The sequence below is a fragment of the Coregonus lavaretus genome (assembly GCF_964263955.1).
Source record: "Coregonus lavaretus genome assembly, chromosome: 26".
Classification (NCBI taxonomy): Eukaryota; Metazoa; Chordata; class Actinopteri; order Salmoniformes; family Salmonidae; genus Coregonus; species Coregonus lavaretus.
This window is the reverse complement of record NC_140013.1, coordinates 44445391-44469391: the sequence shown is the minus strand read 5'-3', so window position 1 is coordinate 44469391 and position 24001 is coordinate 44445391. Positions and strand designations below refer to the sequence as shown.

Genomic DNA, 24001 nt, shown 5'->3' with positions numbered 1-24001 from the left:
TTACCAAGATAATCCATCCACCTGACAGGTGTGGCATATCAAGAAGCTGATTAAACAGCATGATCATTACACAGGTGCACCTTGTGCTGGGGACAATAAAAGGCCACTCTAAAATGTGCAGTTTTGTCACCACAACAAAATGCCACAGATGTCTAAAGTTTTGAGGGAGCGTGCAATTGGCATGCTGACTGCAGGAATGTTCACCAGAGCTGTTGCCAGACAATTGAAAGTTAATTTCTCTACTATAAGCCGCCTCCAACATTATTTTAGAGAATTTGGCATTACATCCAACAGGCCTCACAACCGCAGACCACGTGTAATCACACCAGCCCAGGACCTCCACATCCAGCTTCTTCACCTGCGGGATCGTCTGAGACCAGCCACCCAGAAAGCTGATGAAACTCTGGGTTTGCACAACCGAAGAATTTCTGCACAAACTGTCAGAAACCGTCTCAGGGAATTTCATCTGCGTGCTCGTCATACTCACCAGGGTCTTTACCTGACTGCAGTTAAGGGTTGTAACCAACTTCAGTGGGCAAATGTTCAACTTTGATGGCAACTGGCACGCTGGAGAAGTGTGCTCTTCACAGATGAATCCCGGTTTCAACTGTACCGGGCAGATGGCAGACAGCGTGTATGGCGTCGTGTGGGCAAGCGGTTTGCTGATGACAACGTTGTGAACAGAGTGCCCCACGGTGGCGGTGGGGTTATGGTATGGGCAGGCGTAAGCTATGGACAAAGCTACCTTTTTAAAGGTATCTGTGACCAACAGATGCATATCTGTATTCCCAGTCGTGAAATCCATAGATTAGGGCCTAATGAATTTATTTCAATTGACTGATTTGCTCATATGAACTGTAACTCAGTAAAATCTTTGAAATTGTTGCATGTTGCATTTATATTTTTGTTAATCCCTGAATCACTGGTTGCTTGGCTAAATACGTCCTCATAATGTTTGTGGAAAACGTTACATGACAAAACATCCCATATGTGGTAGATACTAATTGTAATGTTTCTAGGAAGCTGAGTTGACCCTTAACAGCCTAACACACCACCAGCCAGGTCCATATGAGGAACAGTGATATGGAGGACTATATGGCTACCAAGACAATAATTATTATAATCGTCTATAAGGTCCAAAATTATTTCCTACATTAACATTCTCTCCAGGCTGGATGTTGAGTGACTGTATCACCAGTGTGAGCCATCATGGCTGACTAGATGGCATGTTAGTGGTGGTCGGAGCAGGAGTGGAGTCCTGGGGAGCCGTGTGTTGTGATAATGGAGAGGCAGGCAGGCCAGCCAGTAATGTGCCTGTGTTTGCAGGGTGCTTTTAATATTGGTTGTGTAGCGTGGAGGGGAAAGGTTAGGGCTGTGAAAGATGGAGCCCACCCTGCCACCACTAGTGGACTACCAGGAGGGAAAAACATACTAGCATTTGTCAGCACGGTACAGGCAAACAACACAGAGTCCAGAACCACTTGTCTACGCTGCTAAAATGAGTGTCAGGCCCACGGTGGCTGGTTTCAGACAGACAGACGGTCAGACAGATGGACGGGCAGACAGAAAGACAGACGGTCAGACAGACAGAGAGACAGAAAGACAGACGGTCAGACAGACAGACAGACAGACAGACAGACAGACAGACGGACAGTAAGACAGACAGACAGACAGACAGACAGACAGACAGACAGACAGACAGACAGACAGACAGACAGACAGACAGTAAGACAGAGAGGCAGACGGTCAGACAGTCAGACAGACGGTAAGACAGACAGATGGACAGACGGACAGACAGACAGACAGACAGACAGACGGTAAGACAGAGAGACAGACAGACAGACAGACAGACAGACAGACAGACGGTAAGACAGACAGACAGACAGACAGACAGACAGACAGACAGACAGACAGACAGACAGACAGACAGACAGACAGACAGACAGACAGACAGACAGACAGACAGACAGACAGACAGACAGACAGACAGACAGACGGTAAAACAGACAGACTGTAAATGACTGACTTAGATAGCAGCCCCTTGAAAGCAAGTAAATAATACATGTTCCTTTAGTGGTAGCGTCAGATTAGAAGCTGTCTGATAGGACTCAGTCATGCATTATTCAACACAAACAATCATTCTAAACAACAATCTGAAGTAGGGATGATACAGGATTATGATACAGAACGTGACAACAAGTTAGTTGGTTGAAGATGTTTTCACCCTCTTGTTGATCTCTTAATGCAAAGCTTTAAGGGACGTTTTGCATAACAAGATACTTTTTCATTTCCAGGCATAATCCTGTATCATCCCTACTTCAGATTGTTGTTTAGAATGATTGTTTGTGTTGAATAATGCATGACTGAGTCCTATCAGACAGCTTCTAATCTGACGCTACCACTAAAGGAACATGTATTATTTACTTGCTTTCAAGGGGCTGCTATCTAAGTCAGTCATTTACAGTAAATGATCCACTTTAGAATAAGCCACTACCAAAGCCTATAGACTGGCTACATGCTTACGCTCCCATCTCTCACGCTCCCATCTCTTACGCTCCCATCACTCACGCTCCCATCTCTCACGCTCCCATCTCTTACGCTCCCATCTCTCACGCTCCCATCTCTCACGCTCCCATCTCTCACGCTCCCATCTCTTACGCTCCCATCTCTCACGCTCCCATCTCTTACGCTCCCATCTCTCACGCTCCCATCTCTTACGCTCCCATCTCTCACGCTCCCATCTCTCACGCTCCCATCTCTCACGCTCCCATCTCTCACGCTCCCATCTCTCACGCTCCCATCTCTTACGCTCCCATCTCTTACGCTCCCATCTCTCACGCTCCCATCTCTCACGCTCCCATCTCTTACGCTCCCATCTCTCACGCTCCCATCTCTCACGCTCCCATCTCTCACGCTCCCATCTCTTACGCTACCATCTCTCACGCTCCCATCTCTTACGCTCCCATCTCTCACGCTCCCATCTCTTACGCTCTCATCTCTCACGCTCCCATCTCTCACGCTCCCATCTCTTACGCTCCATCTCTCACGCTCCCATCTCTCACGCTCCCATCTCTTACACTCCCATCTCTCACGCTCCCATCTCTCACGCTCCCATCTCTCACGCTCCCATCTCTCACGCTCCCATCTCTCACGCTCCCATCTCTCACGCTCCCATCTCTTACGCTCCCATCTCTCACGCTCCCATCTCTTACGCTTCACGCTCCCATCTCTCACGCTCCCATCTCTCACGCTCCCATCTCTTACGCTCCCATCTCTCACGCTCCCATCTCTCACGCTCCCATCTCTTACACTCCCATCTCTCACGCTCACATCTCTCACGCTCCCATCTCTCAGGCTCCCATCTCTTACGCTCCCATCTCTCACGCTCCCATCTCTTACGCTCCCATCTCTCACGCTCCCATCTCTTACGCTCCCATCTCTCACGCTCCCATCTCTCACGCTCCCATCTCTTACGCTCCCATCTCTTACGCTCCCATCTCTCACGCTCCCATCTCTCACGCTCCCATCTCTTACACTCCCATCTCTCACGCTCCCATCTCTCACGCTCCCATCTCTCACGCTCCCATCTCTTACGCTCCCATCTCTCACGCTCCCATCTCTTACGCTCCCATCTCTCACGCACCCATCTCTTACGCTCCCATCTCTCACGCTCCCATCTCTCACGCTCCCATCTCTTACGCTCCCATCTCTCACGCTCCCATCTCTCACGCTCCCATCTCTTACACTCCCATCTCTCACGCTCCCATCTCTTACACTCCCATCTCTCACGCTCCCATCTCTCACGCTCCCATCTCTCACGCTCCCATCTCTTACGCTCCCATCTCTCACGCTCCCATCTCTTACGCTCCCATCTCTCACGCTCCCATCTCTCACGCTCCCATCTCTCACGCTCCCATCTCTCACGCTCCCATCTCTCACGCTCCCATCTCTCACGCTCCCATCTCTCACGCTCCCATCTCTCACGCTCCCATCTCTCACGCTCCCATCTCTCACGCTCCCATCTCTCACGCTCCCATCTCTCACGCTCCCATCTCTCACGCTCCCATCTCTTACACTCCCATCTCTCACGCTCCCATCTCTCACGCTCCCATCTCTCACGCTCCCATCTCTCAGGCTCCCATCTCTTACGCTCCCAACTCTCACGCTCCCATCTCTCACGCTCCCATCTCTCACGCTCCCATCTCTCACGCTCCCATCTCTCACGCTCCCATCTCTCACGCTCCCATCTCTCACGCTCCCATCTCTCACGCTCCCATCTCTCACGCTCCCATCTCTCACGCTCCCATCTCTTACGCTCCCATCTCTCACGCTCCCATCTCTCACGCTCCCATCTCTTACGCTCCCATCTCTCACGCTCCCATCTCTCACGCTCCCATCTCTTACACTCCCATCTCTCACGCTCCCATCTCTCACGCTCCCATCTCTTACGCTCCCATCTCTCACGCTCCCATCTCTCACGCTCCCATCTCTCACGCTCCCATCTCTCACGCTCCCATCTCTTACGCTCCCATCTCTCACGCTCCCATCTCTCACGCTCCCATCTCTTACGCTCCCATCTCTCACGCTCCCATCTCTCACGCTCCCATCTCTCACGCTCCCATCTCTCACGCTCCCATCACTCACGCTCCCATCTCTTACGCTTGATTTCATTCTGTTCAAACTGATACAGGAGCTTTTGGGTGCTCAGCAAACAGGTTCAGACTGCAGAGGACCTTGGCGTGTACTCCCTCTCTGCGTCCCAAATGGCACCCGATTCCCTATGTAGTGCACTACTTTCACCCTATTTCCTATGTATTGCACTACTTTCACCCTATTTCCTATGTAGTGCACTACTTTCACCCTATTCCCTATGTAGTGCACTACATTCACCCTATTCCCTATGTAGTGCACTACTTGTACCCTATTCCCTATGTAGTGCACTACATTCACCCTATTCCCTATGTAGTGCACTACTTGTACCCTATTCCCTATGTAGTGCACTACATTCACCCTATTCCTTATGTAGTGCACTACATTCACTTGCACCCTATTCCCTATGTAGTGCACTACTTGCACCCTATTCCCTATGTAGTGCACTACTTTCACCCTATTTCCTATGTAGTGCACTACTTTCACCCTATTCCCTGTATAGTGCACTACTTTCACCCTATTCCCTATGTAGTGCACTACTTTCACCCTATTCCCTATGTAGTGCACTACTTGCACCCTATTCCCTATGTATTGCACTACTTTCACCCTATTCCCTATGTAGTGCACTACTTTCACCCTATTCCCTATGTAGTGCACTACTTTCACCCTATTCCCTATGTAGTGCACTACTTTTGACCAGGATCCATATGGGTATAGTATGCCATTTGGGAGTCTCTGAACTAATTTGGGCCTGATGGCTGTCATTGCCCTGGAGGTCCTGGTGACTTCACCCCTCTATACCTACAAATACATTGATTGATCAATGTGCCCAATTAGGAAATGTCAGTATTTATATAATGCTGAAAATAAGAACTTAAAATTGGTTTTGTTCTCATTCCCGTCGATCAATATGTAGGATGGCCTGTCTATCAATATGTATGATGGCCTATCGATCAATATGTATGATGGCCTGTCTATCAATATGTATGATGGCCTGTCGATCAATATGTATGATGGCCTGTCTATCAATATGTATGATGGCCTATCGATCAATATGTATGATGGCCTATCGATCAATATGTATGATGGCCTGTCTATCAATATGTATGATGGCCTATCGATCAATATGTATGATGGCCTATTGATCAATATGTATGATGGCCTATCGATCAATATGTATGATGGCCTGTCTATCAATATGTATGATGGCCTGTCTATCAATATGTATGATGGCCTATCGATCAATATGTACAATGGCCTATCGATCAATATGTATGATGGCCTGTCTATCAATATGTACGATGGTCTGTCTATCAATATGTACAATGGCCTATCGATCAATATGTACGATGGCCTGTCTATCAATATGTACGATGGCCTGTAGATCAATATGTATGATGGCCTGTCTATCAATATGTACGATGGCCTGTCTATCAGTATGTATAATGGCCGCCGGCTCGCAGATTCAGACAGGAGAGAGAACAGTCTGTATGTGGATTGTGGAAAAGGCCACAGCTTTTCTGTTCTCTGTAGCGTAGACAACACCAGCTGGCTGGCTGGCTGGCTGAATGTCTGCTGAGGGAACTGCTCAGACCACATTGTGTGGGGAACTGTCAGTGGTCAAATGGAAGTTTAGAGGCTGAAAACAACATTGTCCTGCCTGTGAAAATGGGCAGATGGTTTTATATGGTCTGTGTTGACTTAAGTCCATGTTAGTCGTTGTTGACATTATGACTTTGGGGCTGCGTCCCAAATGATGCTCTGTTACCTATGAAGGGCCCACAAGGCTCTGGTCTAAAGTAGTGCACTACGTAGGGAATAGGATGCTATTAAGGATGCTGCCTTTGTCCATGTTTGGCTAGTGCAGGGTTTCCTAAACTCGGTCCAGGGGCCTTCCCTGGGTGCACATTTTGGTTTTTGCCGTGCCACTACACAGCTGATTGAAATAACCAAATATATTATTATTATATGGGGGAGGGGGGGTGGGAGGGGGGGGTGCACAGGACCACGTTTGGGAAATCCTGGAACACTGTATACTGACCCTGTTCTATGGGTTCATTAGTCTACTGTCAGAAGGACCATTGGAAACATCTCTATTACTGTCCCCCAAGATGTATCGGGGACGGGACTGTTACACGCAATATCTCAGACAGCACTGGCCAGAGTTTGTTGAAACTTCTGTGAATAATTCATCCTGCTATAGAGATCCGGCATTTACACTGGCCCAAAGCGGGACATAGTAATGAACTGAGATTTTTTAGTCACACGCGGTATCTCAGTTGGCCCGAGGGGGGCGCTGATTCATTCTTGGGGGACGACTTGTTTATTGTGGCCTTGTTCATTGTCATCATACCTTTATTTAGCCTTTGATACCAGGGACCTCACGATACCATATTATCATAATACTTAGGTGCCGATACTATATCAATTGTGATTCTCACGATTCTGTATGTATTGCGATTCGATACTGCGATTTTATTGCAATCCAACGTTCCAAACATATTGCTCACTATGTGTCTGCAGCAGAGAGACAAGAGAGAGCATGAACCAATTAGTGTTGATCAGTCAGGGAAATGAAAGAGCTGAAAACCTGTTGGTTCACTATTTATAAAGTAGATTGAGAACAAGCTATAGGATGAAAAATACCAGAGTTTTGGCGCAGGTACAGCTAACTAGTGCTAGCTAATGCTACCTAGCAAAACATGTTATACTTGAGTCATGTTTCGGTATAATATTGTCACAAATAATATTGCAATATGTAAATATCCGATTTTTCCCCATCACTATTTTATACTGTATACTGTACACATCCATGCACAATTGGAGCAGAAACAGAATCCTTTAGAGGTTTCTTGCATAGCTAGGATGAAGTGGGGCCTTCTGCTCTGAAACTACAATTATGTTGTAGCATTTTGTCATTTAATATTTCAAATACTTTAATTCCCTTGATGCATGAAACGCCAAGCACACTGCAACACTAGTGTTTTAAATCACAGGCCTTATGTTTGACAGACATTACATAGGGGGACAGACATTACATAGGGGGACAGACATTACATAGGGGGACAGACATTACATAGGGGGACAGACATTACATAGGGGGACAGACATTACAGAGGGGGGACAGACATTACATAGGGGGGACAGACATTACATAGGGGGGACAGACATTACATAGGGGGACAGACATTACAGAGGGGGGACAGACATTACATTGGGGGGGACAGACATTACATAGGGGGACAGACATTACATAGGGGGGACAGACATTACATAGGGGGGACAGACATTACATAGGGGGGACAGACATTACATAAGGGGGACAGACATTACATAGGGGGACAGACATTACATAGGGGGGACAGACATTACATAAGGGGGACAGACATTACATAAGGGGGACAGACATTATGTAAGGGGGACAGACATTATGTAAGGGGGACAGACATTACATAAGGGGGACAGACATTTCTACTGTACATATCCATGCACCAAGGTATGTTCAGAGTATGTTCTAGTGCTGGAAGCTAGATGTATTATCAGAAATACATCAGAAATAAGGAATTGTTCCAAGCTATTTCTATTTTGTAATCCAATCCCATGTTGTCCCCTTGAGCACACTGACATTGACCTCCCTTAGTTGTATAAACATAATGACAACCACTACACACTGTAAGGGTCACAGACATCCCTTCACTCCATTAGAGCCGCCAGTGGTCAGGCATCCCGTCACTCCATTAGAGCCGCCAGTGGTCAGGCATCCCTTCACTCCGTTAGAGCCGCCAGTGGTCAGGCATCCCGTCACTCCATTAGAGCCGCCAGTGGTCAGGCATCCCTTCACTCCATTAGAGCCGCCAGTGGTCAGGCATCCCTTCACTCCATTAGAGCCGCCAGTGGTCAGGCATCCCTTCACTCCATTAGAGCCACCAGTGGTCAGGCATCCCTTCACTCCGTTAGAGCCGCCAGTGGTCAGGCATCCCGTCACTCCATTAGAGCCGCCAGTGGTCAGGCATCCCTTCACTCCATTAGAGCTGCCAGTGGTCAGGCATCCCTTCACTCCATTAGAGCCGCCAGTGGTCAGGCATCCCTTCACTCCATTAGAGCCACCAGTGGTCAGGCATCCCGTCACTCCATTAGAGCCGCCAGTGGTCAGGCATCCCGTCACTCCATTAGAGCCACCAGTGGTCAGGCATCCCGTCACTCCATTAGAGCCGCCAGTGGTCAGGCATCCCGTCACTCCATTAGAGCCGCCAGTGGTCAGGCATCCCTTCACTCCGTTAGAGCCGCCAGTGGTCAGGCATCCCTTCACTCCGTTAGAGCCGCCAGTGGTCAGGCATCCCTTCACTCCATTAGAGCCACCAGTGGTCAGGCATCCCTCCACTCCATTAGAGCCGCCAGTGGTCAGGCATCCCGTCACTCCATTAGAGCCACCAGTGGTCAGGCATCCCGTCACTCCATTAGAGCCGCCAGTGGTCAGGCATCCCGTCACTCCATTAGAGCCGCCAGTGGTCAGGCATCCCTTCACTCCGTTAGAGCCGCCAGTGGTCAGGCATCCCTTCACTCCGTTAGAGCCGCCAGTGGTCAGGCATCCCTTCACTCCATTAGAGCCACCAGTGGTCAGGCATCCCTCCACTCCATTAGAGCCGCCAGTGGTCAGGCATCCCTTCACTCCACGTATAAATGTCCTTGTGGATTTTGAACAGATTAACATTCTAGAGGCGATGTAAGATCTGGGCCGAGTGATGGATGATGGAAAATGGATGATGGATGATGGATAGGTGCACCGGGGGTTTCCGGGGGTGTCAGATTTCCATCTTTCTGAGAGCTGTCAAACAGAGCTGTCATACACAGAGCCTTGCTGATATGGTATAGTACGACGTTCTCCTGCTACATGTTCAACCCATCTATCATGGAGAGAGCAGAGCAGACACAGAGGCATAGAGGAGTGTCAACAAACTGATGATGAACAGCCACACTTACATACATAATAATAGAAATCATGATGATTAGTTGGGCTGGTAACCTGATCTGAATATACAGTGGGGAAAAAAAGTATTTAGTCAGCCACCAATTGTGCAAGTTCTCTCACTTAAAATGAGGAGAGAGGCCTGTAATTTTCATCATAGGTACACGTCAACTATGACAGACAAAATGAAGAATAAATATCCAGAAAATCACATTGTAGGATTTTTTATGAATTTATTTGCAAATTATGGTGGAAAATAAGTGTTTGGTCAATAACAAAACTTTCTCAATACTTTGTTTATACCCTTTGTTGGCAATGACACAGGTCAAACGTTTTCTGTAAGTCTTCACAAGATTTTCACACACTGTTGCTGGTATTTTGGCCCATTCCTCCATGCAGATCTCCTCTAGAGCGGTGATGTTTTGGGGCTGTCGCTGGCCAACACGGATTTCAAATCCCTCCAAATATTTTTTATGGGGTTGAGATCTGGAGACTGGCTAGGCCACTCCTGGACCTTGAAATGCTTCTTAGGAAGCCACTCCTTCGTTGCCCGGGCGGTGTGTTTGGGATCATTGTCATGCTGAAAGACCCAGCCACGTTTCATCTTCAATGCCCTTGCTGATGGAAGGAGGTTTTCACTCAAAATCTCACGATACATGGCCCCATTCATTCTTTCCTTTACACAGATCAGTCGTCCTGGTCCCTTTGCAGAAAAACAGCCCCAAAGCATGATGTTTCCACACCCATGCTTCACAGTAGGTATGGTGTTCTTTGGATGCAACTCAGCATTCTTTGTCCTCCAAACACGACGAGTTGAGTTTTTACCAAAAAGTTCTATTTTGGTTTCATCTGACCATATGACATTCTCCCAATCCTCTTCTGGATCATCCAAATGCACTCTAGCAAACTTCAGACGGGCCTGGACATGTACTGGCTTAAGCAGGGGGACACGTCTGGCACTGCAGGATTTGAGTCCCTGGCGGCGTAGTGTGTTACTGATGGTAGGCTTTGTTACTTTGGTCCCAGCTCTCTGCAGGTCATTCACTAGGTCCCCCCGTGTGGTTCTGGGATTTTTGCTTACCGTTCTTGAGATCATTTTGACCCCACGGGGTGAGATCTTGCGCCGAGCCCCAGATTGGGGGAGATTATCAGTGGTCTTGTATGTCTTCCATTTCCTAATTATTGCTCCCACAGTTGATTTCTTCAAACCAAGCTGCTTACCTATTGCAGATTCAGTCTTCACAGCCTGGTGCAGGTCTACAATTTTGTTTCTGGTTTCCTTTGACAGCTCTTTGGTCTTGGCCATAGTGGAGTTTGGAGTGTGACTGTTTGAGGTTGTGGACAGGTGTCTTTTATACTGATAACAAGTTCAAACAGGTGCCATTAATACAGGTAACGAGTGGAGGACAGAGGAGCCTCTTAAAAAAGAAGTTACAGGTCTGTGAGAGCCAGAAATCTTGCTTGTTTATAGGTGACCAAATACTTATTTTCCACCATAATTTGCAAATAAATTCATTAAAAATCCTACAATGTGATTTTCTGGATTTTGTTTTCTCAATTTTTCTGTCATAGTTGACGTGTACCTATGATGAAAATTACAGGCCTCTCTCATCTTTTTAAGTGGGAGAACTTGCACAATTGGTGGCTGACTAAATACTTTTTTTCCCCACTGTATCATGTAGTCAATGACATCGTTCTCAGTCGGAGGTCATTTGGGTAGAGAGAGACTCAGAGATCCAAGTTCACCCTGGATTATGACATTTAGAAAATGTATTTGTTGATTTAAAATTTAGCAGGATGAAATCTCTTGAGATGCAACATCTCGTTTTCAAGTGTCCACATGAAGAAGAAAAAAATACACACAAAACATTTCTTAGTAACAAGAATAATATGGAAAAGGGAAGATAGTATTTTGGGGAAGAGGAAATATTGATAATAAAGATCAGATTGAAAGAACATATTGATAGAAGTTCAATATGAGCCCCTGTTCGCAGATACTTGACAGTTTACCAACGCTATAGTTCACACAGTGAATTATTTAGACCACGAGGTGTGTTAGTGTATGGACGTAAAAACACACTCACGTGTATTATCTGTCAGTTTGTATTGATAGAATGCGTGGATTTAACCTTCTCCTCTCCAGTCTCCTATATAATCCTGCCAACTATCCACTCTCCAGTCTCCTATATAATCCTGCCAACTATCTCCTCTCCAGTCTCCTATATAATCCTGTCAACTATCTCCTCTCCAGTCTCCTATATAATCCTGTCAACTATCTCCTCTCCAGTCTCCTATATAATCCTGTCAACTATCTCCTCTCCAGTCTCCTATATAATCCTGTCAACTATCTACTCTCCAGTCTCCTATATAATCCTGCCAACTATCTCCTCTCCAGTCTCCTATATAATCCTGTCAACTATCTCCTCTCCAGTCTCCTATATATTCCTGTCAACTATCTCCTCTCCAGTCTCCTATATAATCCTGTCAACTATCTCCTCTCCAGTCTCCTATATAATCCTGCCAACTATCTCCTCTCCAGTCTCCTATATAATCCTGCCAACTATCCACTCTCCAGTCTCCTATATAATCCTGCCAACTATCTCCTCTCCAGTCTCCTATATAATCCTGCCAACTATCTCCTCTCCAGTCTCCTATATAATCCGGCCAACTATCTCCTCTCCAGTCTCCTATATAATCCTGTCAACTATCTCCTCTCCAGTCTCCTATATAATCCTGTCAACTATCTCCTCTCCAGTCTCCTATATAATCCTGTCAACTATCTCCTCTCCAGTCTCCTATATAATCCTGTCAACTATCTCCTCTCCAGTCTCCTATATAATCCTGTCAACTATCTCCTCTCCAGTCTCCTATATAATCCTACCAACTATCTCCTCTCCAGTCTCCTATATAATCCTGTCAACTATCCACTCTCCAGTCTCCTATATAATCCTGTCAACTATCTCCTCTCCAGTCTCCTATATAATCCTGTCAACTATCTCCTCTCCAGTCTCCTATATAATCATGTCAACTATCTCCTCTCCAGTCTCCTATATAATCCTGCCAACTATCTCCTCTCCAGTCTCCTATATAATCCTGCCAACTATCTACTCTCCAGTCTCCTATATAATCCTGCCAACTATCTCCTCTCCAGTCTCCTATATAATCCTGTCAACTATCTCCTCTCCAGTCTCCTATATAATCCTGTCAACTATCTCCTCTCCAGTCTCCTATATAATCCTGCCAACTATCTCCTCTCCAGTCTCCTATATAATCCTGTCAACTATCTCCTCTCCAGTCTCCTATATAATCATGTCAACTATCTCCTCTCCAGTCTCCTATATAATCCTGTCAACTATCTCCTCTCCAGTCTCCTATATAATCCTGCCAACTATCTCCTCTCCAGTCTCCTATATAATCCTGTCGACTATCTCCTATCCAGTCTCCTATATAATCCTGCCAACTATCTCCTCTCCAGTCTCCTATATAATCCTGCCAACTATCTCCTCTCCAGTCTCCTATATAATCCTGTCAACTATCTCCTCTCCAGTCTCCTATATAATCCTGCCAACTATCTACTCTCCAGTCTCCTATATAATCCTGTCAACTATCTCCTCTCCAGTCTCCTATATAATCCTGCCAACTATCTCCTCTCCAGTCTCCTATATAATCCTGTCAACTATCTCCTCTCCAGTCTCCTATATAATCCTGTCAACTATCTCCTCTCCAGTCTCCTATATAATCCTGTCAACTATCTACTCTCCAGTCTCCTATATAATCCTGTCAACTATCTCCTCTCCAGTCTCCTATATAATCCTGTCAACTATCTCCTCTCCATTCTCCTATATAATCCTGCCAACTATCTCCTCTCCAGTCTCCTATATAATCCTGTCAACTATCGCCTCTCCAGTCTCCTATATAATCCTGTCAACTATCTCCTCTCCAGTCTCCTATATAATCCTGTCAACTATCTCCTCTCCAGTCTCCTATATAATCCTGTCAACTATCTCCTCTCCAGTCTCCTATATAATCCTGCCAACTATCCACTCTCCAGTCTCCTTTATAATCCTACCAACTATCTCCTCTCCAGTCTCCTATATAATCCTGCCAACTATCCACTCTCCAGTCTCCTATATAATCCTGTCAACTATCTCCTCTCCAGTCTCCTATATAATCCTGTCAACTATCTCCTCTCCAGTCTCCTATATAATCCTGTCAACTATCTACTCTCCAGTCCTACTATCCACAATATTTTCCAAAAGTTATTTTCTGTTCTGACTATTAATTGTACTGATGTATTATATATCAGTTTATATTGTCAGGATAGGTATCTGACTGTAGAATGTAGGATTTTAACCCTCTCCTCTCCTGCTAGTCCGGTCCCGACCATCACGTGGAGGAAGATGAACGGTAACATCCCTAAGAAGGCTCGTCTGAGGAAGTCCCAGGCTGTTCTGGAGATCCCTAATGTCCAGCTGGAGGACTCGGGGACCTACGAGTGTAAAGCGGAGAACCCCAGAGGAGGAACAGCCTTTAAGGGACACCTCCAGGTCTACAGTAAGTTATGTGATGGTTGGACTAGAGCTACATTGTTCTGGTGTTAACATGGTATTGGTAAAGACTGCTGTGCTTTTTTACTTGTTTTGTTGGGCAGTTTGTTCTTGTTTTGGACTTGATTGATAGTACTAGGACTCTGGTGTGTTTGGTCGTGGTGACCATTCTCCAGACTGGTCTGTCTCCTCTGCTATTTATCTTCTGCTCCCTGATACCTAGTGTAGAATATCTATCAACCCAGTCCTGTCTGCTCCCTGATACCTAGCGTAGAATATCTATCAACCCAGTCCTGTCTGCTCCCTGATACCTAGTGTAGAATATCTATCAACCCAGTCCTGTCTGCTCCCTGATACCTAGCGTAGAATATCTATCAACCCAGTCCTGTCTGCTCCCTGATACCTAGCGTAGAATATCTATCAACCCAGTCCTGTCTGCTCCCTGATACCTAGTGTAGAATATCTATCAACCCAGTCCTGTCTGCTCCCTGATACCTAGCGTAGAATATCTATCAACCCAGTCCTGTCTGCTCCCTGATACCTAGTGTAGAATATCTATCAACCCAGTCCTGTCTGCTCCCTGATACCTAGTGTAGAATATCTATCAACCCAGTCCTGTCTGCTCCCTGATACCTAGCGTAGAATATCTATCAACCCAGTCCTGTCTGCTCCCTGATATATATCAACCCAGTCCTGTCTGCTCATATCTGGATCATAGTGGCACTGACTTTTCTGGAGGATAACGCCACTGTCATCAATGGAAAAATACACATATTGTGCGACATGTTTTACAGTGATTAGGTTTGGCAGAGGAAGTAGAATGGCTCAACATCCATTAGGTAGTGTTACTGAATAGTGTCCACTTCCTGTTCTTCTCTCCCTGTTCAGTTTATGTTGACATCATCAATAACTAATTGTTAGAAGTTTATTTGTTTTATTACTATTGATATGCACATAGAGGTACATTTGTAGTTTTTAATATTATTGAGCCATTTGTATAATGGCTAGGTAATACTGCCGACTAAACACACACCTGGTTGAATGAAGACAAGCAGCTTTCTGTGTAGGACTGATATCATCCTGTTTAAAGAGATTGAATTTAAGGGATGTAAAGTCACATGTTGCAGAGCCCCCCTCCATGTGAGGACAGATCAGGGGGTATATATAATTAATCAGCTGTCTCACACACACACACACACACACACACACACACACACACACACACACACACACACACACACGGACACACACACACACACACACACACACACACACACACACACACACACACACACACACACACACACACAGACTGGCATGCCAGCCACGTCCTCCTTTAGTCTTTGCATCTTTGATTGGCTGATTATTCAGGGTGAGATGGCCTTTCATCTGTGGTTTGATTGGATGATTATGGTCAGGAAGGTCTCTGCTCACAATAAAGGTTCACACAACACGCTGACCTGTTTTGACATGCAGCCTGCTGCCAATGAGGCTCCCCCGTCTCTGCTGGCCTGGAGCAAGGAGAATAAGGAGGAGCCAGGGAGTGAAGGGGGAGGTATCTAACTAACTAAAGGGAACACTGGAGGGTTATTGAAGGGGGAGGTGTCTAACTAACTAAATGAAATACTGAAGGTTATATTGAAGGGGAGGTGTCTAACTAACTAAATGAAATACTGAAGGTTATATTGAAGGGGAGGTGTCTAACTAACTAAATGAAATACTGAAGGTTATATTGAAGGGGAGGTGTCTAACTAACTAAATGAAATACTGAAGGTTATATTGAAGGGGAGGTGTCTAACTAACTAAATGAAATACTGAAGGTTATATTGAAGGGGAGGTGTCTAACTAACTAAATGAAATACTGAAGGTTATATTGAAGGGGAGGTGTCTAACTAACTAAATGAAATACTGAAGGTTATATTGAAGGGGAGGTGTCTAACTAACTAAATGAAATACTGAAGGTTATATTGAAGGGTGTCACGGTCGTCTATGTCGTCTAAGTATGACCAAGGCGCAGCGTGTCCAAGAAACATGACTTTATTAATAAACGTTCTAGAACTACAAAACAAAAGACGACTCAATGAAGTCCACGGTACACTGACCGAAACGGAAACAAAAACCCACAATTCCCACAGGAAAACATTCAGATTAAATATGGCTCCCAATCAGAGATAACGAGCCGACAGCTGACACTCGTTACCTCCGATTGGGAGTCATAGACCAAACCTAGAAATGAAGCCAACAGAAAGGCAAACCTAGAAATACACCCAAACCCAACATAACAAAATACACCCTGGCTCAAATACAAAAGTCCCGGAGCCAGAGTATCACAGTACCCCCCCCTAAAGGTGCGAACTCCGGGCGCACCAGCATACAGTCTAGGGGAGGGTCTGGGTGGGCGTCTGTCCACGGTGGCGGTTCTGGCCCTGGTCGTGGTCCCCACCCCACCTTAGTCACTATCTGCTTCCGTAGCCTCCTCCACATGACCACCCCCCAACTAAACCCCACTGGATTAAGGGGCGGCACCGGACTAAAGGGCAGCACCGGACTAAGGGGCAGCACCGGACTAAGGGGCAGTACCGGACTAAGGGGCAGCACCAGGATAAGGGGCAGCACCGGGCTAAGGGACAGCACCGGACTCAATGGCGGATCCTGGCTGGCTGGCTCTGGCGGATCCTGGCTGGACGGCTCATGGCTGGCTGAAGGATCTGGCTGCTCATGGCTGGCTGACGGATCTGGCTGCTCATGGCTGGCTGACGGATCTGGCTGCTCATGGCTGGCCGACGGATCTGGCTGCTCATGGCTGGCCGACGGATCTGGCTGCTCATGGCTGGCTGAAGGATCTGGCTGCTCATGGCTGGCTGACGGATCTGGCTGCTCATGGCCGGCTGACGGATCTGGCTGCTCATGGCCGGCTGACGGATCTGGCTGCTCATGGCTGGCGGAAGACTCTGGCTGATCCTGTCTGGCGGAAGGCTCTGGCTGATCCTGTCTGGCGGAAGGCTCTAGCGGCTCCGGTCTGGCGGACGGCTCTGAAGGCTCATGGCAGACGGGCGGCTTTGCAGGCTCAGTCCAGACGGCCAGTTCAAGCGCCTTTGGGCAGACGGGCAGTTCAGGCCCCGTTGGGCAGACGGCAGACTCTGGCCGTCTGAGGCGCACCGTAGGCCTGGTGCGTGGTGCCGGAACTGGAGGTACCGGGCTGAGGACACGCATCTCAGGGCTAGTGCGGGGAGAAGCAACAGGGCATGCTGGACCCTGGGAACGCACATAAAGCCTAGTGCGGGGAGAAGGAACAGGGCATGCTGGACCCTGGGGACGCACATAAGGCCTAGTGCGGAGAGCAGCAACAGGACGCACAGGACTCGGGGAACACACAGGAGGCTTGGTGCGTGGTGTAGGCACTGGTGGTACTGGGCTGGAGCGGGGAGGTGGCGCCGGAAATACCGGACCGTGCAGGCTTACTGGCCCCCTTGAGCACTGAGCCTGCCCAACCTTACCCGGGTTGATACTCCCCGTCGCCCGACCAGTACGGGGAGGTGGAATAACCCGCACCGGCCTATGTGGGCGAACCGGGAACACCATGCGTAAGGCTGGTGCCATGTACGCCGGCCCGAGAAGACGCACTGGTAGCCGGATGCGTTGGGCCGGCTTCATGACATCTGGCTCAACGCTCACTCTAACCCGGCCGATACGTGGAGCTGGAATGTACCGAACCGGGCTATGCCTGCGTACAGGAGACACCATGCGCTCTACTGCGTAACACGGTGTCTGCCCGTACTCTTGCTCTCCACGGTAAGTCCAGGGAGTAGGCGCAGGTCTCCTACCTGACTTCGCCACACTCCCTTTAAGCCCCCCCCCAAGAAATTTTTGGGTGGTACCCACGGGCTTCCAGCCTTGACTCCGTGCTGCCTCCTCATACCGCCTCCTCTCGGCTTTAGCTGCCTCCAGCTCTTCACGAGGGCGGCGATATTCTCCCGGTTGTGGACCCTTTCCAGCCAGTATCTCCCCCCATGTCCATGAATCCTTAGGAGCAGGGTCCTGTTGCCGCTTGACACGCTGCTTGGTCCTATTATGGTGGGTTTTTCTGTCACGGTCGTCTATGTCGTCTAAGTATGACCAAGGCGCAGCGTGTCCAAGAAACATGACTTTATTAATAAACGTTCTAGAACTACAAAACAAAAGACGACTCAATGAAGTCCACGGTACACTGACCGAAACGGAAACAAAAACCCACAATTCCCACAGGAAAACATTCAGATTAAATATGGCTCCCAATCAGAGATAACGAGCCGACAGCTGACACTCGTTACCTCCGATTGGGAGTCATAGACCAAACCTAGAAATGAAGCCAACAGAAAGGCAAACCTAGAAATACACCCAAACCCAACATAACAAAATATACCCTGGCTCAAATACAAAAGTCCCGGAACCAGAGTGTCACAAAGGGGAGGTATCTAACTAACTAAATGAAATACTGAAGGTTATATTGAAGGGGAGGTGTCTAACTAACTAAATGAAATACTGAAGGTTATATTGAAGGGGAGGTGTCTAACTAACTAAATGAAATACTGAAGGTTATATTGAAGGGGAGGTATCTAACTAACTAAATGAAATACTGAAGGTTATATTGAAGGGGAGGTGTCTAACTAACTAAATGAAATACTGAAGGTTATATTGAAGGGGAGGTGTCTAACTAACTAAATGAAATACTGAAGGTTATATTGAAGGGGAGGTATCTAACTAACTAAATGAAATACTGAAGGTTATATTGAAGGGGAGGTGTCTAACTAACTAAAGGAAATACTGAAGGTTATATTGAAGGGGAGGTGTCTAACTAACTAAAGGAAACACTGGAGGATATATTGAAGGGGATGTGTCTAAACTGGGGTAAATACTGCAGGGTCAAGACAACATAACAGTCATTACAGGGTTATAAACTGGTTAAATACTGCAGGGTTATGACAACATAACAGTCATTGTCAAAAGGGGAAATTATGTGTGTGTGGGTATGTATGTGTGCCTGCTTATGCGCGTGTCAAGGATTTTCATAATTGATCTGTTCTCTCCTCCCCAGCCTTCCCCCAGTGGATCAGCATGATAAACGACAGCCAGTTGGACAGCGGAGATCAGCTGCAGTGGGAGTGCAAGGCCACAGGGAGGCCTAGACCCACCTACCGCTGGCTCCGCAATGGAGAGGCACTCACACCACAGGTACTCACACCACAGGTACTCACACCACAGGTACTCACACAACAGGGAGGCCTAGACCCACCTACCGCTGGCTCCGCAATGGAGAGGCACTCACACCACAGGTACTCACACCACAGGTACTCACACCACAGGTACTCACACCACAGGTACTCACACCACAGCTACTCACACCACAGGTACTCACACCACAGCTACTCACACCACAGGTACTCACACCACAGGTACTCACACCACAGGTACTCACACCACAGGGAGGCCTAGACCCACCTACCGCTGGCTCCGCAATGGAGAGCCACTCACACCACAGGTACTCACACCACAGGTACTCACACCACAGGTACACCCTACAGTCAGATAATAAGGTATGTAATTTTCCCTGTCCTATGGACTGACAGTCAGATAATAAGGTATGTAATTTCCCCTGTCCTATTGACTGACAGTCAAAAAGTAACATGGTATTGTGAACCCTGCTGAAGGGCTATGTTCCAAATCGCACCCTCTTTCCTATTTATAAAACTGGTTGTTTGGATGCTGGATGCTGATTGGACGAGCAGCGGTCCAAGCCGCGCTGTATTGGCCGTCGCAGACACACCTCTGCCTGGCAACAGCTCCACCTGAAAACGATCACTGCGCCTCCATAATAATATAATGTTCATGTTGCTGTCTGAATCATCTCTTGTATTTATCTCAACTCATTATTTCCCCTTTGCTTCCAGCCTAGCGTTTGGTTTGGTACAGCGGGGGTTAATATAAGCCTCGCTGTCTGCCTGTCTGACCTCGGAAACAATGTTTCACTTTTGAATTTCGATCTCTTTACCAAACATAGAGGGAATGGTGCCCAGACACTACAACTGTTTCTGAGCCAGTCGAAATCACGCATCATCGTCATTATCACGGACATATCCAAGTACATGCCAATAGAAAAAAAAGCTCAAACAAACAAAAATGCAGCTAGTGTCCTATCATTCCAGGATCAATGTTTGACGTGAGTTAGCTGAGCTAGCTAGCAAGCAGTTATCCAGCCTGCATAGCAACCATTTTGTTTAGAACGGACGACCAGTCCTTTTTGCATGGCAACTATTCAAAAATAATGAATGACTGGCTGGCGTCTGTAGCAACATGACCAAAATAACTAACAACCAGAGTTTTGTCCGAACTATATATTCTGGTGGAAGAATAACATTTTATGAATTTACTTATCAAAATACAGTTTTAATGAAAATATGTAATTTATTGTTATTTTAATACTTTGGTAACAGTTTTATAAAAGCATTCAGGCACACGTCAGGCCGAACAATGCCTCTTACCTGTGACTGTATTCATGATTCAGCACTGCCTCTTACCTGTGACTGTATTCATGATACAGCACTGCCTCTTACCTGTGACTGTATTCATGATTCAGCACTGCCTCTTACCTGTGACTGTATTCATGATACAGCACTGCATCTTACCTGTGACTGTATTCATGATTCAGCACTGCCTCTTACCTGTGACTGTATTCAGATGCTAAGCTACAGGACTGTTTTGCTAGCACAGACTGGAACATGTTCCGGGATTCTTCAGATAGCATTGAGGAGTACACCACATCAGTCACCGGCTCCATCAATAAGTGCATCGATGATGTTGTCCCCACATTGACTGTACGTACATACCCCAACCAGAAGCCATGGATTACAGGCAACATCCGCACTGAGCTAAAGGGTAGAGCTGCCCCTTTCAAGGAGCGTGACTCTAACCCGGAAGCTTATAAGAAATCCCACTACGCCCTCCGACGAACCATCAAACAGGCAAAGCATCAATACAGGACTAAGATTGAATCGTACTACACCGGCTCTGACGCTCGTCGGATGTGGCAGGGCTTGAAAACTATTACAGACTACAAAGGGAAGCACAGCCGTGAGCTGCCCAGTGACACAAGCCTACCAGACGAGCTAAACCACTTCTATGCTCGCTGCGAGGCAAGCAACACTGAAACATGCATGAGAGCATCAGCTGTTCCGGACGACTGTGTGATCACACTCTCCGTAGCCGATGTGAGCAAGACCTTTAAACAGGTCAACATTCACAAGGCCGCAGGCCAGACGGGTTACCAGGATGTGTACTCAGAACTTGCGCTGACCAGCTGGCAAGTGTCTTCACTGACATTTTCAACCTCTCCCGGTCTGAGTCTGTAATACCAACAAGTTTGCCGATGACACATCAGTGGTAGGCCTGATCACCGACAACGACGAGACAGCCTTAGGGAGGAGGTCAGAGACCTGGTCGTGTGGTGCCAGGACAACAACCTCTCCCTCAACGTGACCAAGACAAAGGAGATGATTGTGGACTACAGGAAAAGGAAGAGGACCGAGCACGCCCCCATTCTCATCGACAGGGCTGTAGTGGAGCAGGTTGAGAGCTTCAAGTTCCTTGGTGTCCACATCACCAACAAACTAACATGGTCCAAGCACACCAAGACAGTCGTGAAGAAGGCACGACAAAACCTATTCCCCCTAAGGAGACTGAAAATATTTGGCGTGGGTCCTCAGATCCTCAAAAGGTTCTACAGCTGCACCATCGAGAGCATCCTGACTGGTTGCATCACTGCCTGATATGGCAACTGCTCGGCCTCCGACCGCAAGGCACTACAGAGGGTAGTGCGTACGGCCCAGTACATCACTGGGGCCAAGCTTCCTGCCATCCAGGACCTCTATACCAGGCAGTGTCAGAGGAAGGCCCTCAAAATTGTCAAAGACTCCAGCCACCATAGTCATAGACTGTTCTCTCTGCTACCGCACGGCAAGCGGTACCGGAGTGCCAAGTCTAGGTCCAAGAGGCTTCTAAACAGCTTCTACCCCCAAGCCATAAGACTCCTGAACATCTAATCAAATGTCTACCCGGACTATTTGCATTAATAAACATAGCCCTACTCTGTTTATTATCTGTGCATACTCACTTTAATAACTCTACCTACATGTACATATTACCTCAATTACCTCGACTAACCTGTACCCCCCTCACATTGACTCTGTACCGGTACCCCCTGTATATAGCCTCCCTACTGTTATTTCCCATTGACTCTGTACCGGTACCCCCTGTATATAGCCTCCCTACTGTTATTTCACATTGACTCTGTGCCGGTGCCCCCCTGTATATAGCCTCCCTACTGTTATTTCCCATTGACTCTGTACCGGTACCCCCTGTATATAGCCTCCCTACTGTTATTTCACATTGACTCTGTACCGGTACCCCCTGTATATAGCCTCCCTACTGTTATTTCACATTGACTCTGTGCCGGTGCCCCCTGTATATAGCCTCCCTACTGTTCTTTTACTGCTGCTCTTTAATTATTTGTTACTTTTATTTCTTATTTCTTTTAGGTATTCTTTCTTAAACTGCATTGTTGGTTAAGGGCTTGTAAGTAAGCATTTCACTGTAAGGTCTACACCTGTTGTATTCGGCGCATGTGACAAATGGTTTAAACACTGGGCCCTGGTTTAAAGTAGTGCACTACAGTGTATAGGGAATAGTGTGCCATTTGAGACACTATCAAGGTGTTCTGCCATTGATAAGAGGAGTATGTTGTGTTACAGAGCAGAGTGGAGATGGTGAATGGGGAACTAATCATCCAGAAGGTCCAGCAGACGGACTCTGGGATGTACCAGTGTGTCGCTGAGAACAAATACGGAGCCATCTACTCCAGCGCAGAACTCAGCATCTTAGGTACGCTATCGTTTTCACCTGTGTTGTTGTTGTTGTAGTTGTTGTTGTATTCATTCCGGCACTGTATATATGTATTTAGTCCTTGTTACTAATTCAAAATTCACTAATTGTAAATAGCCTCACGGCAAACCAACGTTGAAGTCTATTGACTTCAATTCAGTCAATTCAGGAAGTAAACTGAAATTCAAATTTTCCTCATTGCTTGGAATTTGAATTTCAGTTTGCTTCCTGAACCAACGTTGCTGCACACCCATCCACTATCTCAGGTCTGCTTTTGTTTGTCATTATGTTAAAAGGGGGTCTGTTCTGGTGTGTTTGTCATTATGTTAAAAGGGGGTCTGTTCTGGTGTGTTTGTCATTATGTTAAAAGGGGGTCTGTTCTGGTGTGTTTGTCATTATGTGAAAAGGGGGTCTGTTCTGATGCGAAAAATGCAGTGCAGAGAAAGTAAATGAGTTTGTTGTGCAGCAATAGTTTTTTTGTGGCAAATATAAATGTAATTGGCCTGTTTATCCACTAAGGTAGGCCTGCTGTTTTCTTCAACTCTATAAACAGTTAAATGGCTGGATATTGGCATGTGACACTGAACAGGCCACGTCCTGAAAAGGGAGAGAGATAGCAACATTGGACGAAAAGAAAGCTTGAGAAGGCTGATTGGCTCAACGGCGCCTGGTTGAACCTGAACAGTGGTTGGCAAGAATAAATGAAAGACAGAGGCTTCGTCCCAAATGGCACCCTAATCCCTATGTAGTGCACTACATCTGACCAGGGTCCATAGCGCTCTGGTGAAAAGTAGTGCACTATATACAGATGTAGGATCTTAATTTGACCAGTTTCTCAAAGCAGGAAAATAATCCTGCAGCAACAGGAAATGTGTAGATTATAATCAATGGACATTTTTTGTAGGGGTTGATACATTTTTCGTTA

General features: G+C 46.9%; 1 protein-coding gene across 1 annotated transcript in view; it reads left to right on the top strand.

The window, feature by feature from the left end:
- The window catches only part of cntn5 (contactin 5), a gene marked incomplete at both ends in the record, with an annotated part of 260961 nt that overhangs the window by 133450 nt on the left and 103510 nt on the right, over positions 1-24001 (top strand). The window contains 3 exons of the mRNA XM_084143274.1: positions 13989-14170; positions 19238-19374; positions 22947-23076. Coding sequence (XP_083999400.1) covers positions 13989-14170; positions 19238-19374; positions 22947-23076 — 449 coding nt within the window. The remainder of the gene's footprint in view (positions 1-13988; positions 14171-19237; positions 19375-22946; positions 23077-24001) is intronic.